Genomic DNA, 17,958 nt, shown 5'->3' on the forward strand with positions numbered 1-17,958 from the left:
GTTGCCTAAATCTACCAAAGATTTGGACCAAAGATTTGGACAACCCCATGCAGCTTCTGTACAATCCACACGAACATGAAACGCAGATCCCTCTCAATTCAAGCCTCATCCACAACCATGGAACTCCACCTGTCGTACGGACGGAGGCCATTGCAGGCTGGATAGCAGCCAGCTTTCCAGCACCGGATGTGAAATCATTCCTGATGCATTATCACTCTGTCGCTGGCTACTACGTGGAACAATGGCAATTCACCACCTGCTGCATTATCTGTGGATATACAGTAAAAAGGCATTAAAAAAGTGAGTGGTAATGTTTCAAATTTAGGTAGGTCGATGTGTATAATTTAGCCTGTCTTATGAAGAAAGCATAGAAAAAAAAATAGCCTCATTTTGATTTATTATAAATTGTATCTAACCCAATTTTTATCGGTAAAATTTAGCCTTTTAATCTTGTAACGTCACCAGTAGTTTGTCTCAAAAGCTAAGCTATTTAAAGCTAAGCTAAGCTATTTAAACAAAAATTTAAATCTGACTAGATAAATGCATTTTAAATTATTAAATCCTATTTCTATATAATTATTTTGTATTTTAATTTTAACAAAAAGAGAAGACATTTTCAATTTTAGAAAAAAGGCATTGTTTTTTTTATTTGTTCCATAAAAATTTTTCTAAAATTTCTGTCGCGTTTAGTCTCGTTCCATTTAAATATAATATTTGGTGAATGGGAAATCGTGGAAGATTCTCGACAGACGGACACGCGTCCGGTGACGCACCGGTAACCGTCGTCTTCGCCCTTTTGTCTCCCCGCCACGGGACTGCTAGAAAAGCCATACCTGATCCGTGCGGTCACCATACATTTCCTTCCTTGGCCATTTTTGTTGGATTGAACTTATGGAAGATTACGGCGGCCGTAACACCCCTCGCTATCACCACCGCCACGGTGTAGGCAGCGGCGCCGGGGGCTCGGTGGCGACTCCCTTCGTGCTGAAGACTTACCGGATGGTGGACGACCCGTCGACAGACGCCGTCATCAGTTGGGGCAGTGATGACAACAGCTTCGTCGTCGTCGACCCTTTCGCCTTCTCGCAAACGCTCCTCCCCTCCCACTTCAAGCACAATAACTTCTCCAGCTTTGTCCGCCAGCTCAATACTTATGTGAGTGATAGAGATTTCGCAGTTTACAATTTTTTGGAGCATCTGGTCTGAAGGATAAAGTGCAGGGGTTTCGGAAGGTGGATCCCGACCGGTGGGAATTCGCGCACGCGTCGTTCTTGCGGGGGCAGACGCATCTGCTGAGGTTTATTGTTCGGAGGAGTAGCGGCGGCAGCGGGAAGAAGAAGAAAGAAGGGTGGGAGGAAGAGGTTGAGGTGGAGGTGATGGAAGAGGAGGAGGAGAAGCTGGCGGCGGCGGAGGTGGTGAGACTGAAGCTGGAACAGAGAAGGATCGAGGAGAGGGTAGAGGGGATGTGGAGGAGGGTGCAGGAGACGGAGCGCCGGCCGAGGCAGATGCTGGCGTTTCTGGTCAAGGTAGCCGGAGACCCGAAGTCTCTGGACCACTTCGGTGGGACTGCAGCGGACGCCATCGATGGCGGAGCGAAACGGGCCAGGCTTCCTTCTGGTAGCGGCAACGAAGGGGACTTCACTGGCGGTCGGAACCAGTTTTGCACTTGCGCTGGGATCGAAAGCGGTGACGATGCGCATGAGGCGTTCATAGGGACGGCCATCGATCCTGTTGGGTTTTGCGGCGGAAGAGTGGGGTGGGCGGAGAATGAGTTTGGAGGGGTGGTGGACATTGTAGGCGGTGGGCCAACAACTATTCCTCTGTCTTTTCCGGTGGAGAATGGGTTTTAGCTTTAGCTAGTTGTTTCTGCCTCGCCACCTCTTCTTGCTAAGCTCCTCTGTTTTTTGTTCAAAGAAATATGCGAATCAGTAAAGTTGTGCAGTTTCATGTTTGCTCTGCTCTTTTCTTTTTGTATCCATCCCCCTGTGACTTCCCTTATCAGAAACACCAGTTCTGAGTGTTTCTTTGTAAGATTCGATAGCCTTTGTGAATTGTTCTTGGTGACAACAATATTTTCTTCAGAATCATCTTCAGTAAATGAAATAGCTGCTTATTGTAATTTCCTTGTATTCTTGAGACGTGGTAGATTCTCAAGGGTTTTGCTTCATTCTCGGATGATGCTTTGGGTACGGAACAGAAGTGCTTCTTTAGGGCTAGAGAGGCAGGAGAAGTCACAATTCAACCAGCTCAGCCATCTCGACTGACTTCTTTGCCGAGCATATGAGAATATACATTATGAAGTGAAGGGCATTGTTAAATGGTCAAATAGGGCAAATAAAAAAATGCAAGAAAATTTGAAACTGCAACACTTATGCTAAGTAGGACGGATTAAAAAATTAAGGAAAGCTTACAGCGTGAAAAACTCTATTTATTTTATGTAATGTAAGAGGATGAATTTGTAAATCCATTCGCTCATCCATTTGCGAACAAAATTTTATCCATCTAAAATTGGACGGAACGTCTCTTCCTTCCTTTCTCGTCAGATCTCTGTTCTTAACCACGCGAATGGGCTGCACTGTGCAGACATTGACCTCACGCGGCCTGGTGTGGGTAAGCGGCCGCCTGCCCTACCCAACTCCACATGGCTGCGAGCCTCGTGCCGCCACACGTAGCCACCTCACTCGGCCGCTTGCCGCTTGCCGCTTGCCGCTTGCCGCCTGCCGCTGCCGTGCAGGGCAGCCTCGCGCTCGCCGCGAGCAGCGGGCTGCCGTGCAGGAGCACCTCACCAAGAGAAGCGGGCGACCGTGCAAGGCCGCTTTGCGCCTGTCGCTAGCAGCAAGTGGCCCTGCATGGCCGCCGACGACTTCGTCTATTTTTTTCCTTCATCTTCCTCCTTTATGTTGTTTCACTTCCGTTCCCTCTCATTTCTGTTTTCCTTCTGAGAGATTCTTTTCCCTTCATTTTCCCTCTTTTTCTTTTCTCTTCCCCCTCTATACTTCGGTGATTTCTTTCCTTCCTTAATCCACGCCTCCAAATAAACATATCATTAATGATGGAAAAAATTATGTGTTACCAAAAAAATTAGGGGCATAATTATTAGATAATAATATTTATGGAAAAATCATTTCATCCAAGTATTTCCATGCCTCCGAATAAACATATCATTAATGATGGAAAAAATTATGTGTTACTAACAAATTAGGGGCATAATTTTAGATAATAATATTTATGGAAAAATCATTTCATCCAAGTATTTTATAATATAAAAAGAGCAACTCCACTGTCGGTTTAGCTTGTGACATGGGACTCTAATCCAAACAGATTCATATAGCATCCAAATATTCTAAGAATTGCAATTTTTTAAAAGATCTTTAACAATATTTTTTAAAAATAAAAAGGAGATGACACAAATATTAAGTTAGTGAGTTAAAAGTTTTTTAAAAATATATTTAAAAAACATAGAGAAAATAATATAAATCGTGTCATGAAAGTTATATAAATTTTTGGTGCAATTTTGTATAGGAATGATTGATGATTTACTTGTTAGTATCTTATTTTCTATAGGACTAGTGCTAGCTCATTATCCAACTCTAACTGCACCAGTTGCACATTATATAAAAACGAACTATGCAAGTTGCAAATTGTATTTTAAAAAACAAGTAAAGAATGTTAATTAACAGTTCTCTGGAGGCTTATTTTGTGATTATGGGAGTATGTGACACAACTATTATAGATGGTACAAACTTAGAAATTTTGATCTAAACTATAAAAATGTTTGAGTTTTGTAAGACAACATTAACATCATTAAATTGATAAAAAATATATTATATATTCCATTTTATAACTAATTACATAATAGTGAAATATCATTTTATCAAGAATAATATGAAAAAAAGATACAATACTTAATTGCGTTGAATTTAAGTTAAATCTTGATATATTCACTAAGTTCAAATTTAGTACAAAGTTAAAAAAAAATGTGCATAATTTATATATGAATATATCTTATTATATGTATTGATGAAGTGAGCTTTGAGCTACATGAAAATATAGGATCGATGGGTATGCTAGAGGGAGGTAAATAGTGCGTGCTTCATTTTTCTTTGTTCGTTTGTTCTATCAAAAATACTTACAGTGGAATTAGTAAAACAATCAAGGACACACAGATTTACTTAGTTTTTAATCCCCCAGAGTTAGTACATCTAAGGCCTATGCACGGGAAGATGCCCACCCACTAATGGTCTCTTTTTCGAACGTTTGTTCGGAGGCGGAGAAACTCATCTTACAGTCCAAATAATATAAATAAAAGTACAGAAAGTAAGACTTAAAAATAAATAAACTCTCGTCGGGTCGATTTGGAAGTCCTAAGCGTAGCGCACTTCTCCTGGAACTTCCCCGATTGCACGAGTAGGATATCGTTCACGTTTAGCAGCACCGCAACATGAAGAGTATGGCCTAGAAAGATAATTTCTTTATGGTGCATGTTCAGCCTCCTTATATGGAGTCTTCTGAGTGCCTGGATAGGATCTGATCCGATCTCTTCGAACTCTATCCGGGCTGATTTTTCTTAATCCTGGCGCCATAACCTTCTGGGGCGCCTGGACCATCCGAGCACCTGGAATAACATCCGGGCGCCCGGATCCAATCAACTTGAGTTTGACCTGAGTTGACCCTGAGCTTGGTTCGATTGCTTTTGTGTATTCCTCTTATGCTTTCTTCATCTTGCTTCCAGCTCCGGGTTCCTGCAAGATAAGCATACAAACATGCAAGCACCCTAAGCCTACCTGTAATTCGTCTGACCTACTAGGCTTACCTAAGCCTTATCCTGTAGGAATAACTTACTAACTTACCCGTGCCTAAATCTCCGTTAGGACTAGTCACTTCTATAGATAGACTTCCCACTTGCCAAACATCCAGTTTGGACTTTCCCTTGCCTAACTTCTAATTAGGACTAGTCACTTCCCTAGGTAGACTTCTCACCTGCCAAACATCCAGTTTGGACTTTCCCTTGTCTAACCTTCAGTTAAGACTTTCTCTACCTAATCATCCAGATCAGAACTTCTCCTAGCCTCCAACTAGGACTGCTTAGCCTCTAACTAGGACTTCCTTGTCCTATCTTCCAGATCAAGACTTCCTCTATCTAGCCTCCAACTAGGACTTTTACTACCTAGCCTCCAACTAGGACTTTAAACTTGTCCGGTCTAACTGACTAGGACTTCTCGCTAGCCTTCTGGTCAACCTTAACCTGACATACTTCACTCACATCCAAATATTAGATCATGTTTGGATGAACCCTTCGTCAAACAGACCAGATCAAGGTGTATTGTCAAATATCGAAACTCTAGGGACAGACTATTGCTCCTTGCACCAATAATCTCCCCCTTTTTGATGTTTGACAATTTCTTAAGTTAATTCAGGTAAGGGTTTAACAATCTGGGAGAATTCTAGATTTTTAACTTAAGTTCCTTCTTTCCCTTTTCACACATCAAAAAGATTATTAATTTGCACCAACAATAAAGTTTTTCTATGGTCACACTTTAGTCTAAACAGTTCATGAAAGACCATAGTAGATGTCAAAAGTGATTTTTAACATAATTTTTCAAAAGGGATTTCCAAAAAAAATTTTAATATAATTTTTTAAAAGATTTTCAAACCAAGTTTTGAAAGACTTTTTTAAAAATATTTTATAATAGTTTTTAAATAGAATTTTCCAACACAAGTTTTGAAAAGTTTTTCAAAATAATTTTGTAAAGAATTTTTAAATCAATTTTTCAAAGAATTTTCAAATAAGTTTTGAAAGCATATTTTAAAATAGATAAACTTTAAAAATTATTTATTATTCTTTTAAATCAGAATCTCTCCTTTACTTGACACATCCTTAGGGCTCTTTGTTAACTACAAAGCAATCTCCCTAGGTGTCTTAGAGTTTGACCCAAATCAAAAGAATAATTTGAAGTTAATTTTGAAGTATGATTTTAAAATAGTTGTCAAAGATTTTTGAAATATATTTATAAAAATAAATTTTGAAGGTTTATATAAAAAATAATTTTGAAATAGTTTTGCTCTTTCGATTTGGACCTCTCCCTAAATCTGACATTTCCTTAGGACTCCTTGTTAACAACAACATGATAAGGTCCGCAAGTATACGACTGTCATCAAGTAATAAAAAAATATCGAACCACAGGGACCGTGGAATCAATCACTAAACTATCACAGAAAGAGTTGAAAAATCACGTATTTAAGATTGGTGATGGGGGAAGAGAGAGAGAAATCAAGTACCTAGACCTCAATCCAAGAGAAAATCAACTAATAATAGAATTAGGGAATCGATCCTAGGACTTCGGATTCCTCGAGATTATGGTTGATTGATCATGGATTCCTTACCATTCCTCAATGATTACACAATTGCAGAGATTCTAACCAAAATATCCAATTAGACCTCGTCAGGCTTCGTCGGAATTAAATTATGAATCCTCTAATGTTTCGATTACTAGTCCAAGAGGACACCTAGATAGCCTGGTTATAGCTCTCCCGCTGTCACTAGGCACTCCAGCAATACTACTAGTGTCCTACCCTCTGTCACCGAGTACCCAATTAAGGACTTCTTCCTAGTAATTAATAACCTTTAGCTATCTCTCATAAGAATTCATTATAGTCTAAGAATCTCCTCGAAAAGTCCAGTTAAAAGCTCTCCTTCTATCACAAGGCACTCCGGTCATACGATCCTAAGATTTCCATTAGACTATAACTCACCCTCATCCATATGAAATCAAGCCATCATAACATATAATCAAATAGATGTAAGGCACAAATCCACATAGAAAAGTATAATCAAATCATTGAACGTCGTAAATAACAAATCCACATATTACAACCATCCATTTACATCCCGATTCCTCCTACATCCTAGAATCAAAGGGTCTACTCCATGACGGAGGAAATACAACACAAAGATGAGGTAAAGTAGTTCATTCTACTCCTAAATCTGAAAGAGAAAAAGGAATAAAACTTAAACATCAGTGTAGTCTTTCTTGTGTTGTAATCTCCTCGTCGACGGTGAATGAGAGCGACGGAATAGTCTTGAATGGATGGATGGATCGTTGAATCTCTCTCCGGAAGGTGACTACGGTGGCCTTGAATCACCTCTAAGGGCTCCCCCCTCTTTGGGTTGAATAAGAGAAGTATTTATATGCCCCTGACGCCACACGACCGTGCCTCATGGCACGACCCAGGAGACACGCCCCTGCCTCTCCGTCACACGGCCATGCCTTATAGGCACGACCTTGTGCAGGCCTTCTTCAGGAAAACAGGCACGGCTGTGCCTAGTAGGCACGACCTTGACCTAGGTCTTCTCTAAAAGTGAGGCACGATCGTGCTTTATAGGCACGACCTCAACTGGATCAGGTTGAAAACTGGGGCACGGGCGTGTTTGGTGGACACGACCCTAGACTTGGTTGGCTCTAGTACGGGGCACGGCTGTGCCTTCCAAGCATGACCCACAGCAACTGATGATTTGTAGTGAAGCACGGTCGTGTCTGGTGGGCACGACTGCTGGCTGGTATGGCTCGGGTGATGAGACACGGCTGTGCCTTGTAGGCACGACCCCACAGGTGATGAAACACGATCGTGCTTTGTAGGCACTGTGGATCCAAGATAAAGGCAACAATTTATTTAGAGCGGAAACAATAAACTTGCACATTTTCTTTCGGAATGTCTTGAAGTAGTAGATGACCCCTTGATCTTCTGCTGTATGTCCTCTCCTCTTCTCGAACGTTGTGTGGACAACGATCCTTCGAGATATCTCCACCAAAACTCTTCTCTTCCGATGGCAAGAAGATAAGCACCCAAACCTTCCTTTTCTTTTTCTTCTCTGTTTCTTCTTGATTTTGGCCGCCGGCCCTAAAGGGAAAGAAATACAAGGGAGCCGGCCCTAGAAGATCTAGAAGAGGAGAAGTAGAGAACCAACTCTAGGGAAGAAGATATCCCTAGGTTGTGCCGGCCCTAAAAGGAAGAAGGGAGGAGGTGGGCGGTGGGTAAAGAAGAAGAGGGAGTCTCTCTTTGCCGCTGGCCCTAGGAGAGGAAGAAAACTAATGTTGTGTTCTCTTTCGCCTCCTCTAAACCCCCTTTTATATAGTCAAGCTATCATAAGATTTTTATTTACATTGATAGCTAGGATTCTTGTATACATCCTAACACTTGGAGTAATTAACAGCCTGTAGCTGTAAATAAGGATTTCTAACCATTTGCACTATTTCGGCGGTCAAGGTTGACCACTGAAATATACGCTGGGAATATGATTATCGGCGATAGTTAGAAAGTCCTGAAAAACTTATCACGACAAGTGTTGTTATGTATTTTTGATATTAGGGTTTTTTCTCGAATTGATTGTTGTCGATCATTGGTTAGTACTGAAGACGGTGAGAGACTCGTGGTTTGGGAAGTCGTCCAAACAAGTGTTTTGTGTGGATCACTGATAGAGATAGGACTTTGATAGAGCTGCTCGATTAATGTCAATCTCATTCCACAGCATCCGTTAGGTATATATATCTAGAATAAATTGTTATTTTATAAAATTTTAATTTTTAGTTATGCCTTGTAAATGTTGTATCCTGAATGTGTGTGTTGCAAATGTGATAATAATTAGTCATAATTATTGTCTTTTCTTCCGCTGTGCACATTTGCGAAATGTATAAACATGCGCACCACATCAGGTTAATCCTTACAACCCTTGCCACAACCATGTATCATACTTGGAGACAAAGTGCACATCGGAGCAACAATGAAGGACATCATCGAACACGGTCTAGTCATATCACTTGACATGGTCGTATTCTGCACTATGAATTGGACCTTGTCAGCTAGGGAGCCACATGGCCTAGTCGTGTTCTGTAACACGATTGTGGCACATATGGTTGTTTCCCCCTAATTAATTGAAATCAGTTAAAGACCAAGTAACCTTCGAAAGTTATAAAAGGGATAAGGGGTACTGGCTAAAGGACATCTAGGGGTTTATGACAAAAAACCCTCATTTAGAGAGCCATCTTCGAGGAGTAGATATTTTTCCGCCACCAAGGAACACATGGAATTCTTTTGAAGACATCAATATCGTCTACAATGGAATTTCTTCTGAACTTAATTCTTATTAATTGTAAAATGATGTTCTCCATGTTTTTGGCTTATAACTCCATCACCATCGAATAATCTCCCTAAGGAAGTAACTTGGAATTTTGTTTGATGAAATAATGCATTGATCCTAGGAGTGTCAAAAATGGATCCGACCCATAAACCCAACTTGACCCAAACTAACAAAAATCAAGTTAGAAATTGAAGGTTTTCAGGTTCGGATCGAGGGTTTTGGATTGGATTAAATTAAGGTTAGATTCGGATCGAGTTCAGGTTGACCCGTGTTGACCCAGATTTAGGGTTTATGGGAATTTTATGGGATTAAATCAAATTTTATTTTAAAAATTAAGATATTTTATGTAATATTAGTATAACAATGATAAAATATTGAGATAAAAATAAAGCATTATCGAGAAAATTAGTAAAAAAATCTTGATTTTTCAGGGTTTTCGGGTTGGTCTAGTTATATGGATTCAAGTTTAAGATTTCAAGTTGAATTCAGGTTCAAGTTTGGGTTCGGGTCGGGTTCAGATTGAGATTTTTTTAATAATATTTTATTTCAACCCGATTCGAACCCACCTGACCCACCAAAATTGACACCTATAATTGATTTTCTTTTTATTAATGATGTATACGATTCTTAAATAGTTCTAGCTAGTTTGTTTTCTCTCCATTCATCTATATTGCTAGATTCAAGTTGGATAGTAACCTCCTTGAGCTAGACCAAGGGGTAAACCTTAACATATAATCATTGCATATAAACATACATTGGATTCATAGAGAATAGGGAATGACCTAATAGTGAACCCTAATTTTTAATCTCTAGAACTGACTTGAGAGTTCCTCTCACAAAGTAAGAATAGCGGTCTATGGAATCATGAGGCTTTCGTGACAAGAGCCTTTCTAAGAAAGCATTCCCTAGCATAGTTATGAAAGTAGTTAAAGTCTCTCGAGTCTTTCATGATTTATCATCAAACTTAAAAGGTCTATCCTAATTCACTTTATGAGTTACAATTGGGATATACTTTCTTTTATTCTTCCCATAGTTGCATTTGATTATCTTTGGATAAATCCCTTCAACATAATCATATATTAAAATAAAAAAGATGCATTCATTGACAATCATCATAGTGAAATCAACATCCTAGAATTACCTTCCGAATTAGTTTTTTCACTATTTTTGTTTGATCGCTCTTGTTTCTTTTCCCATAATATTGCCTTTCTCGATTGTTTAAATAACCTCCTTTGCGAATATGTTGGTATTCAACAACATGATCTTAATGGATGATATTTGTATTACTTGACGACACTATATACTTGTGGTATGAACACATCATTTAAGACCATATGACGGATAATAACCCAATAGATAAAGTACATTACTTAGTCCGTTTTAGGGATTGACAACTTACCCATTCAGTGACTTTGGCACTGGATATTCCCAAAACAAATTGGAGCAGGTGAATTAGAGAATAGATGGACGTTTGTTGGCATTTCAGCCTTCCTTCTCCTTTTAGGACCTATCTGAAAGAGAATCCAGTACCTCTTGATTGTAAATATCTGAATAGGACGAACCGACTTCCGTAGATATCTTTACTTCTGAACAAAGTAATTAGAATTAGGTTCAGTCAACCGGAATATGTATTATTTATGGAGATCCTTCAATTGAAAAGATCCCCTGATCTGAGACGAAGAGAACATTAAAAAAAATTAAAATTAAAAAATTAAGATTTAAAAAACTTAAAGATGCAATTAAAATAATATGAATATATACTTACGTGACTAGTTAAATATCTCATATAGGCGATTGTCAAATTATAATAAATATATAAATAAAGCTACTTGTCACAACAAATACAAATATACTTACGTTTGATTTTAAAGTTAAGATTAAATCTACTAGTAGTGAATATCTGGATTTAATCCTATTTTATACGGTGATTTGTCAAATCTGTTATCACAAGGATTACCTCTCTAAATATATATATTAATTAAAGGAGAGGAAAATGACTTGATTAATAATAATAAAATATTATAAAATTTATTTAAATATAAATTAGGATATAATAAAAGATTAAAAACAACATAGGAGAATTCTATATAGTATGTTTTATAATAAAATTTATATCATTCCTTTAGTTTAAAAAAATATTATTTTTTTAATATTATTTAAATTTCTTGTTTAAACTTATACTAATTTAATGACTTGTTTAATTTTTTAGATAAATTTTAAAATTAATTTAAGAGTATTTCTAAAAAATAATTTGAATAGAGTGCCAATTAAAAAAAACACTTTGATACTTTTTAAAAAAATATGTGCAAAATATTTACTTTTGCCCCATATTTAAGTTACTCTTCTATCCGGTGGCTATTTCATATTTTGAGTACATTTTTTTTCCCTTTGTAAAAGCCGAAAAAGAAAACTTCAAAGTTGGGCCCAGGAACAAAAAGTAAGAAAGGTCAAATTTGGGACCACAATAATTGAATTCATACATTTAATTACTTTATCATTTTCTGTTCAAAAAGAAAACAAAAGGCCGAACTTGGGCCGTTTGACAATTATTAAACGTTTTTATGAATGACCAATCTCGAATCAACGTGAAACACGTGCGCCTAAGCCGCTATGCACCATACTCCGCAGGAGCAGCACACCAGAAAAGGGTCTCCTGAAAGCGCATCGACTGGAATTCTCCAGACCATCGCGTCCGAGTGGCTGCCTCACATCCTCTGCGTGCACTCGGCCCGGAGCTCAGTGTCCTCTTCACCGCCAACAATGGCAGCCGTCGTCTCTGATAAAGCCGTCGAGGTGTGCGTGAAGGCTGCCGTCGGAGCACCGGACACCCTCGGCGACTGTAAAGCCACCTCGATACTCTTTCGTCGCCTTGTGCCGGTTCTATAGTCATTGATCTCTTGTCCATGCACTGAACAGGTCCTTTTTGTCAGAGGGTGCTTCTCACGCTAGAAGAGAAGGAGATTCCCTACGATCTGAAGTTGATCGATGTTAGCAACAAGCCGGATTGGTAATCTAAGTGTGATTTTTCATGACGATGCTTTATTTTTTAGCTTGTGTCCACGAGAAAGTTTCTTGTCGTTAATGTCGTTGGATTAGGTTCTTGGATATTAGCCCAGAAGGTAAGGTTCCGGTGCTGAAGGCGGATGATGGCAAGTGGGTTCCCGATTCGGATGTTATCACCCAAATTTTGGAGGAGAAATATCCGAACTCTTCGCTTGTCGCTCCCCAGGAGTACTCGTCAGTGTAAGATTGGAGCAGATTTTTTTTTTAATTTTTTTTTCCAGTTTAGTTTTTCTGTTTGTTTCTGTTGGTTCATGGTGCAATTGGTTATAGGCTGCTATAGGCTCATATCCTGATGCATGTCCTAATGGATTTTACAACTTCTGATATGATGAAAACAATGTGAGGTTCGTGTGATTAATATTTTTGTTCTGGAGCTCTGTAATGCCTTGCTCAGTAACTTAGATTAGACTATTGAACTGTTATGCGTCCTTTAGTAAACGAATCTGGAAAGGTACTGTTTAGATTAGTTGATGGCCTGGAACGTCCATATTTGTGTTTTGTCCGAGACACAGTTGGTTTGTGTTTGATTTGACTGATAGTCTACAGTAGCCATGGGGACGTGTCAGACTTCTATCCGCAAGGCAGAAAAGTTTGTATGATGGATATTCTCTCTGACTTTTCTTCCGTGCTTTCAAATTTCTGTCTCTTTTTTAATGTGAAGAACCGGAATTGAAACTTTTAGCTTGATTATTATTCATATTTGAAGTGAATTTTTTATAAAGTCAAAATTGTGTTCAAGAATTGTTTTGGAAGGCCAAAGAGATACCAGTAACCACATACCTGGAGAATAAACAGTTGTACCTTTCATCTATATTGATTGATTTGGTTGATTCATACTCATTCTACCATGTCTCTCTTTCTTTTGTTAGATTATTTCATTATGTATCCACATGAGTCATGGTGATAGATTACAACTTGTACAACAAACAACAGCAGCAAAACATATATCATAAATAATATCACTGTAAACAATATTTGTATAACTTATACTACTTTTAATTTGCACATTTGTATAAAGGATGAAGTATTTCATACATAATGTCATAATTTTCTCTTTGTTTGAATGTTATCATGGTGCATAAGACATTGTTTTGATTGATGAGACATGTGAAAATGAAAATGCTAAACTCAAATCTTGGCAACAATACTAAAAGAAAAAGACTTTAGGCTTAATAGGGTAATGAAATTTAAATTTAGTAGTATTAGATGTAACAAGATAATTATTAAGGTAGGAGATGATGAGTTTAGATCTTTTTTGCAAAAGGGTGGAAGGATTAACAAAGATATTTTACATAAGTTAAAGCAAGATAGTTGAAATGGAGAAGGATGTCAATTTTTTTTGTGATCATAAAGTACCTCTAAAGCTTATAGGAAATTTTTACGAATGACTGGTCTATATGTTATATGAAGTTGAATATTGGACTATAAAGTGAGCACACGAACAATAGATGAGATTCATAGAGATGAAAATATTAAAATGGATTGTGCGGGCATACAAGAATGAACAACATAAGGAATGAGAATATTAGAGAGAAAATGGTTGTGCTTATCGAGGGAGAATTTTGAGAGACGCATTTAAGATGACATGGATATAAGTGTCCAATAAATGCCTCAATTAAATCATGTGAGACTATAAATACACACATTAATAGAGGATGATAAAAATCAAAAAAGATTTGATATAGTAGGGGATGAATCAGCCCAATGACATAGGAGGATTCATAGAGCCGACCCCATTTAATGGGATAAAGATTTGGTTATTGTTGTTGTTTGAATGTTACCTGTAAGAACAAACTTGTACAGTATTTTGATTTGATTGATTTAATATTTACTATGTATGTAGTGTTCTTAAAATTTCTTTTCAATCTTTCTTCATTTATTTGTAGTAACAAATTCACTATTGATTATTTTGTTATTTCATAATATTAAATGTGGCTGTATAAAAGGCCATTCAACTATCATAGCAGTGAATTTTTTTTACCATCTTTGTCAGGGGATCAAAAATTTTTTCTTCTTTCATAAAGTTCTTGAAGAGCAAGGATGCCAATGATGGATCGGAACAAGCTCTGATTGATGAGCTACAGGCATTGGATGAACATCTTAAAACTCATGTAAGTCTAAGAGTGACGATAGCATCCAAAGTTAGCGAGTATTTTAAGTGTGAATAATTAGGTTTACTCCCACATATCTTATTTTATCAATTGTTTGAAGAGTGTCCAATAATTGGAGTTATGCTTCATTGAAAACCTAATTCAAGCCTATAGGCCTGTTACTCTGGTTCAATTGTTGGTTTTTATACTTTATGTAGGGCCCATATGTCAATGGTGACAACATTTCTGCTGTTGACTTGAGCTTGGCACCTAAGTTGTTCCATCTAGTCGTAGTGCTTGATCATTTCAAAGGATGGAAGGTCCCGGAGAATCTTTCCTATGTTCATGCTTACATGAAGGTGTGATTCTAGATTCCTGTCTGTGGAATTTTTATTTTTCCTGTTTAGAGTTACTCTTTTTCTTGCATTTCAATACAAGATCTTTATCTCGTCACTTTGTCTCTTTTTAGTAGGTCATATTTTCATTTTAGCCCCCCACCCACCAAACCACCACCACCACAAAACAAAGAGGAAAAGAAAAAAGCACCAAGTTGTTGATTCCACTAAAATAACTAACTTATGGCAGTAGAATCACTGTGGGGTTGAAGGGGCAAGACAATCCACTCACCTCATCTATTACATCACCCAGCTGCACAAATGCTTCACCCATTGGTGTAGCTTAATCAACACATCCTGTCTTCATCAGCCAATTGGATTATTTTATCATGTGCACAGTAGCAAAAAGAAAAAAAAAACTAGGATGGTTGACATATTGGTTGTGGTGATGATTGCCTAGCCATAGAGGTAGAATCATGTGATGTTGACTTGTGCTGCATGACTGACATCAAGCAAATGTATTGGGTTTGGGGTGCCATATCAACCAACTGCTTCACATTGATGAGAATTGATGCTGGTGCCAACATAATTGCTTCTGCAGTCAAAGCCAAGTCCTTGATGTAGAACACAGGTCAGCACATACCAATGTGCCAAGCTTTCTTCAATTTCAAATTCTAAAGGTGGGAGGAGAGCACCTTGTGAGCCTTGTAAACATGGATGGCTGCCTACTATGTTACTTGGATTTAGGTATCTGACATGATTGACGATCCAATTATATAGCTATCTCTAAAACTTTTAGACATGAACAATAGAAATACAGAATCTCCATTCAGAATGTTGGCATCAAGTGTCAGTTCTTGACACAGGTTTGGAGAGGGTAGCCAAAGAGTTCTATAGGCAACACAGGTGGAGAGGTAAACAAAGAAGAAATGGACTTTGATAAGAGCAAGCAAATAGAGAAGATCAAATACAAAATTTTATTGAAAAGATCAGCAACCAAATAAAGCTGGAAAGCATTTAGGATCCCTGAACTTAATGAAACTTTGCACCAAGCTATGATGAGTTCCTGTACTATCTGTGACTCAAGATTGTGAGTGAACCAGCAGGCTAAACTGTGGTTTGTGTCTCCATTTGTTGAACAATGTTGTCTGATTTGCTCCAAAAAAATTCATCTGTTTGCCAACGTTGTGGGTAACTAAACAGCATGACAATGGTTAATGAGTGCAAATTGTGGGATCTGTGACAGAAAAGATGTCGTAATAGTCATCTTCATTGTTGTTGCAGTCCATTTGGTCGCTGAGACAACAGTGGCAATGGGATTGTCAAAATGCACCTGAACACTCACATGTAGAGCATTTGACGACCATGTCTCAGTTCTGTCGATGGAGCCAATGACATAACTCTAGAAAGTCAGTGGGTATTTTGATGAAAGTGAATTTGGGTGATTTTGAAAAAGAAATTGTAATCTAGGTAGAAAAATGAAAATTTCCCCTTTGCTATCAAGAAACTGAGACCAGGTCAATCAGATTGAATTAGTATAGTTTTGTCCAGTTTTTATTTAATTCTTGACATTGTTGAATACTAGACTTGGATGTGAGATCGATTGGTGAAGACTCTCCTGGTGGCCTGGAAAGTGGAAAATCTATATTAACAGCCTAAATGGTTATGATAGCCTTACTGTCCAAATGGTTAGAATAGCCTTACTCCCAAATGCTTACAATAGCTTGGTACTCAACAGAGAACTTGCCTGGTAGCATAAGAATACACTTGTTATTTATAATGCTTTTGAGTCGCTTACTATGCTTCTACAATATGTTTTTGAAACTACAGTATGCTTTGACATCTACCTTGCTAAACCTTCAACATTTTTCAGCACATTTTTGAACGGGAATCATTCTGCAAGACCAAGCCTGCAAAGGAGCATGTGATTGCTGGATGGGCACCAAAAGTGAATGCTTGATATGTAATTTTTAGTTGGAGAGCTTTAGAACCGCTTTGTTTCCTGAACTGTCTTAGGATCTGCTACTTGTTCCGTGTAATATGAATAAAAAAGCTCTCTTCTGGTTTGTGGTAGTAAATGGAATGCTTGATATGTAATTTTTAGTTGGAGAGCTTTAGAGCCGCTTTGGTTCCTGAAGTCTCTTAGCTTCTGCTACTTGTTCCGTGGAATATGAATTAAAAAAGCTCTCTTATGGTTTGTGGTAGTAAAAGGACTTAGTAAAATGAAATGCCTTAACATTTTCTCCTTTCGAAATTTATTTATCATGAAAACTTCTGTCCTTATATATGCCTTAACAAAAGGGTTTTACTCGTGAATGTTCCTAAGCTTCGGCAATAGCAGAGAATAAGCATTGTGGTATAATAAAAATGTGCTCATTAATATGTTCATTCGTAATAACTGTGGTCGTGGGGAGAATTGATGGATTTCATATTTGTGATGGACTTCTGTTATTGCATCGCACGAGAAGTTTGAAATGACTATTTATAAGGGAGTCCAACGATCGTCGCGACTGAATCGTAATGCTAAGTATTTACTCTGCGGCATTGTAGCTGAAGAGTCCTGGTCGTGTGTTGGATATCTCCTTGATGAAGCAATGGAAATTATTGCAGAGGAAAAGCACAGATTGGGAAGGGGTCAAGTTGAGTGCAACACCAATGAATTGAATGCAGTGAGTTGTCTACCGTGATTTTGAAGACGAAGCACTTTTTTGGATTTTATGCACTCGAGTTGTGCTAGCACTTGGGAATCGTTGATACAAGATGCGTGATTTGGAGATGCAGCAGTAATTTGGAAGTGAATGAAGCACGAACAGACATTAACTTTTGGGGAAAAAAATGCAGTAAACTCAACAAAAATCAGTGATCTTGAGTGTGTTTGTAACACAAGAAAATCACTAAATACGAGAAATTAGAAAAAAAAACTATTGGAATATGGTTAGCTGTTGTATTAATTTGGGAACGCAGTGTGATCATTCAGCCTTAATCGTGCTTAATCAAATATTGAACCCCCATAACATGTCTGTTGAGCTTTATCTTCATTCAAATTTTGGCTTCACAGGATGATTCGTCGGCTTTCCCTAGTGTTCATTCAAATTTCAAACCTCAAAACAGATTTTTATGATCTTTATTTACTTTCACTCGTATCTCAAGTTTACTAAGATGATCCATATCTTTTCTTAGTGTTATACACATCTCAAATCTCTTAATATGTCTTGACTATTTATTTTTGAATAGTACTTTAAGATTCACTAGTCCTCATCTAAATATTGAACATCTAAATATGTCTTGATGACCGCTATCTATGTTCATCCTAATCATGAGCTTCTAAAATTTT

The 17,958-nt window shown here is 37.8% G+C and overlaps 2 protein-coding genes across 2 annotated transcripts; both read left to right on the forward strand.

Moving 5' to 3' along the window:
* Positions 1-876: 876 nt before the first annotated feature.
* LOC141835043 (heat stress transcription factor C-2b-like) lies at positions 877-2,166 on the forward strand. The gene is made up of 2 exons (XM_074722466.1): positions 877-1,155; positions 1,221-2,166. The coding sequence occupies exons 1-2, from the start codon at positions 892-894 to the stop codon at positions 1,848-1,850; spliced, it is 894 nt and encodes a 297-aa protein (XP_074578567.1). The 5' UTR covers positions 877-891; the 3' UTR covers positions 1,851-2,166.
* Positions 2,167-11,799: 9,633 nt separating this feature from the next.
* On the forward strand, positions 11,800-16,878 carry LOC141834790 (putative glutathione S-transferase DHAR1, cytosolic). Its single transcript, XM_074722159.1, has 6 exons — positions 11,800-11,975; positions 12,053-12,143; positions 12,233-12,379; positions 14,193-14,310; positions 14,508-14,648; positions 16,498-16,878. Exons 1-6 carry the CDS (start codon positions 11,897-11,899, stop codon positions 16,582-16,584), a joined length of 663 nt encoding a protein of 220 aa, XP_074578260.1. The 5' UTR covers positions 11,800-11,896; the 3' UTR covers positions 16,585-16,878.
* The last annotated feature ends 1,080 nt before the right edge of the window (positions 16,879-17,958 follow it).

This window comes from Curcuma longa, chromosome 9 (genome assembly GCF_044706935.1).
Source record: "Curcuma longa cultivar G26 ecotype Majalengka, Jawa Barat chromosome 9, ITB_CL_G26_1.1, whole genome shotgun sequence".
In the NCBI taxonomy this organism is placed as follows: Eukaryota; Viridiplantae; Streptophyta; class Magnoliopsida; order Zingiberales; family Zingiberaceae; genus Curcuma; species Curcuma longa.

Coding starts and splice junctions, on each gene's coding strand:
- LOC141835043 (XM_074722466.1), top strand. CDS start 892: ATGGAAGATTACGGCGGCCGTAACACCCCTCGCTATCACCACCGCCAC. Junction 1,156..1,220: donor TCCGCCAGCTCAATACTTAT/GTGAGTGATAGA, acceptor GATAAAGTGCAG/GGGTTTCGGAAGGTGGATCC.
- LOC141834790 (XM_074722159.1), top strand. CDS start 11,897: ATGGCAGCCGTCGTCTCTGATAAAGCCGTCGAGGTGTGCGTGAAGGCT. Junction 14,311..14,507: donor ATGAACATCTTAAAACTCAT/GTAAGTCTAAGA, acceptor TACTTTATGTAG/GGCCCATATGTCAATGGTGA. Junction 14,649..16,497: donor ATGTTCATGCTTACATGAAG/GTGTGATTCTAG, acceptor AACATTTTTCAG/CACATTTTTGAACGGGAATC.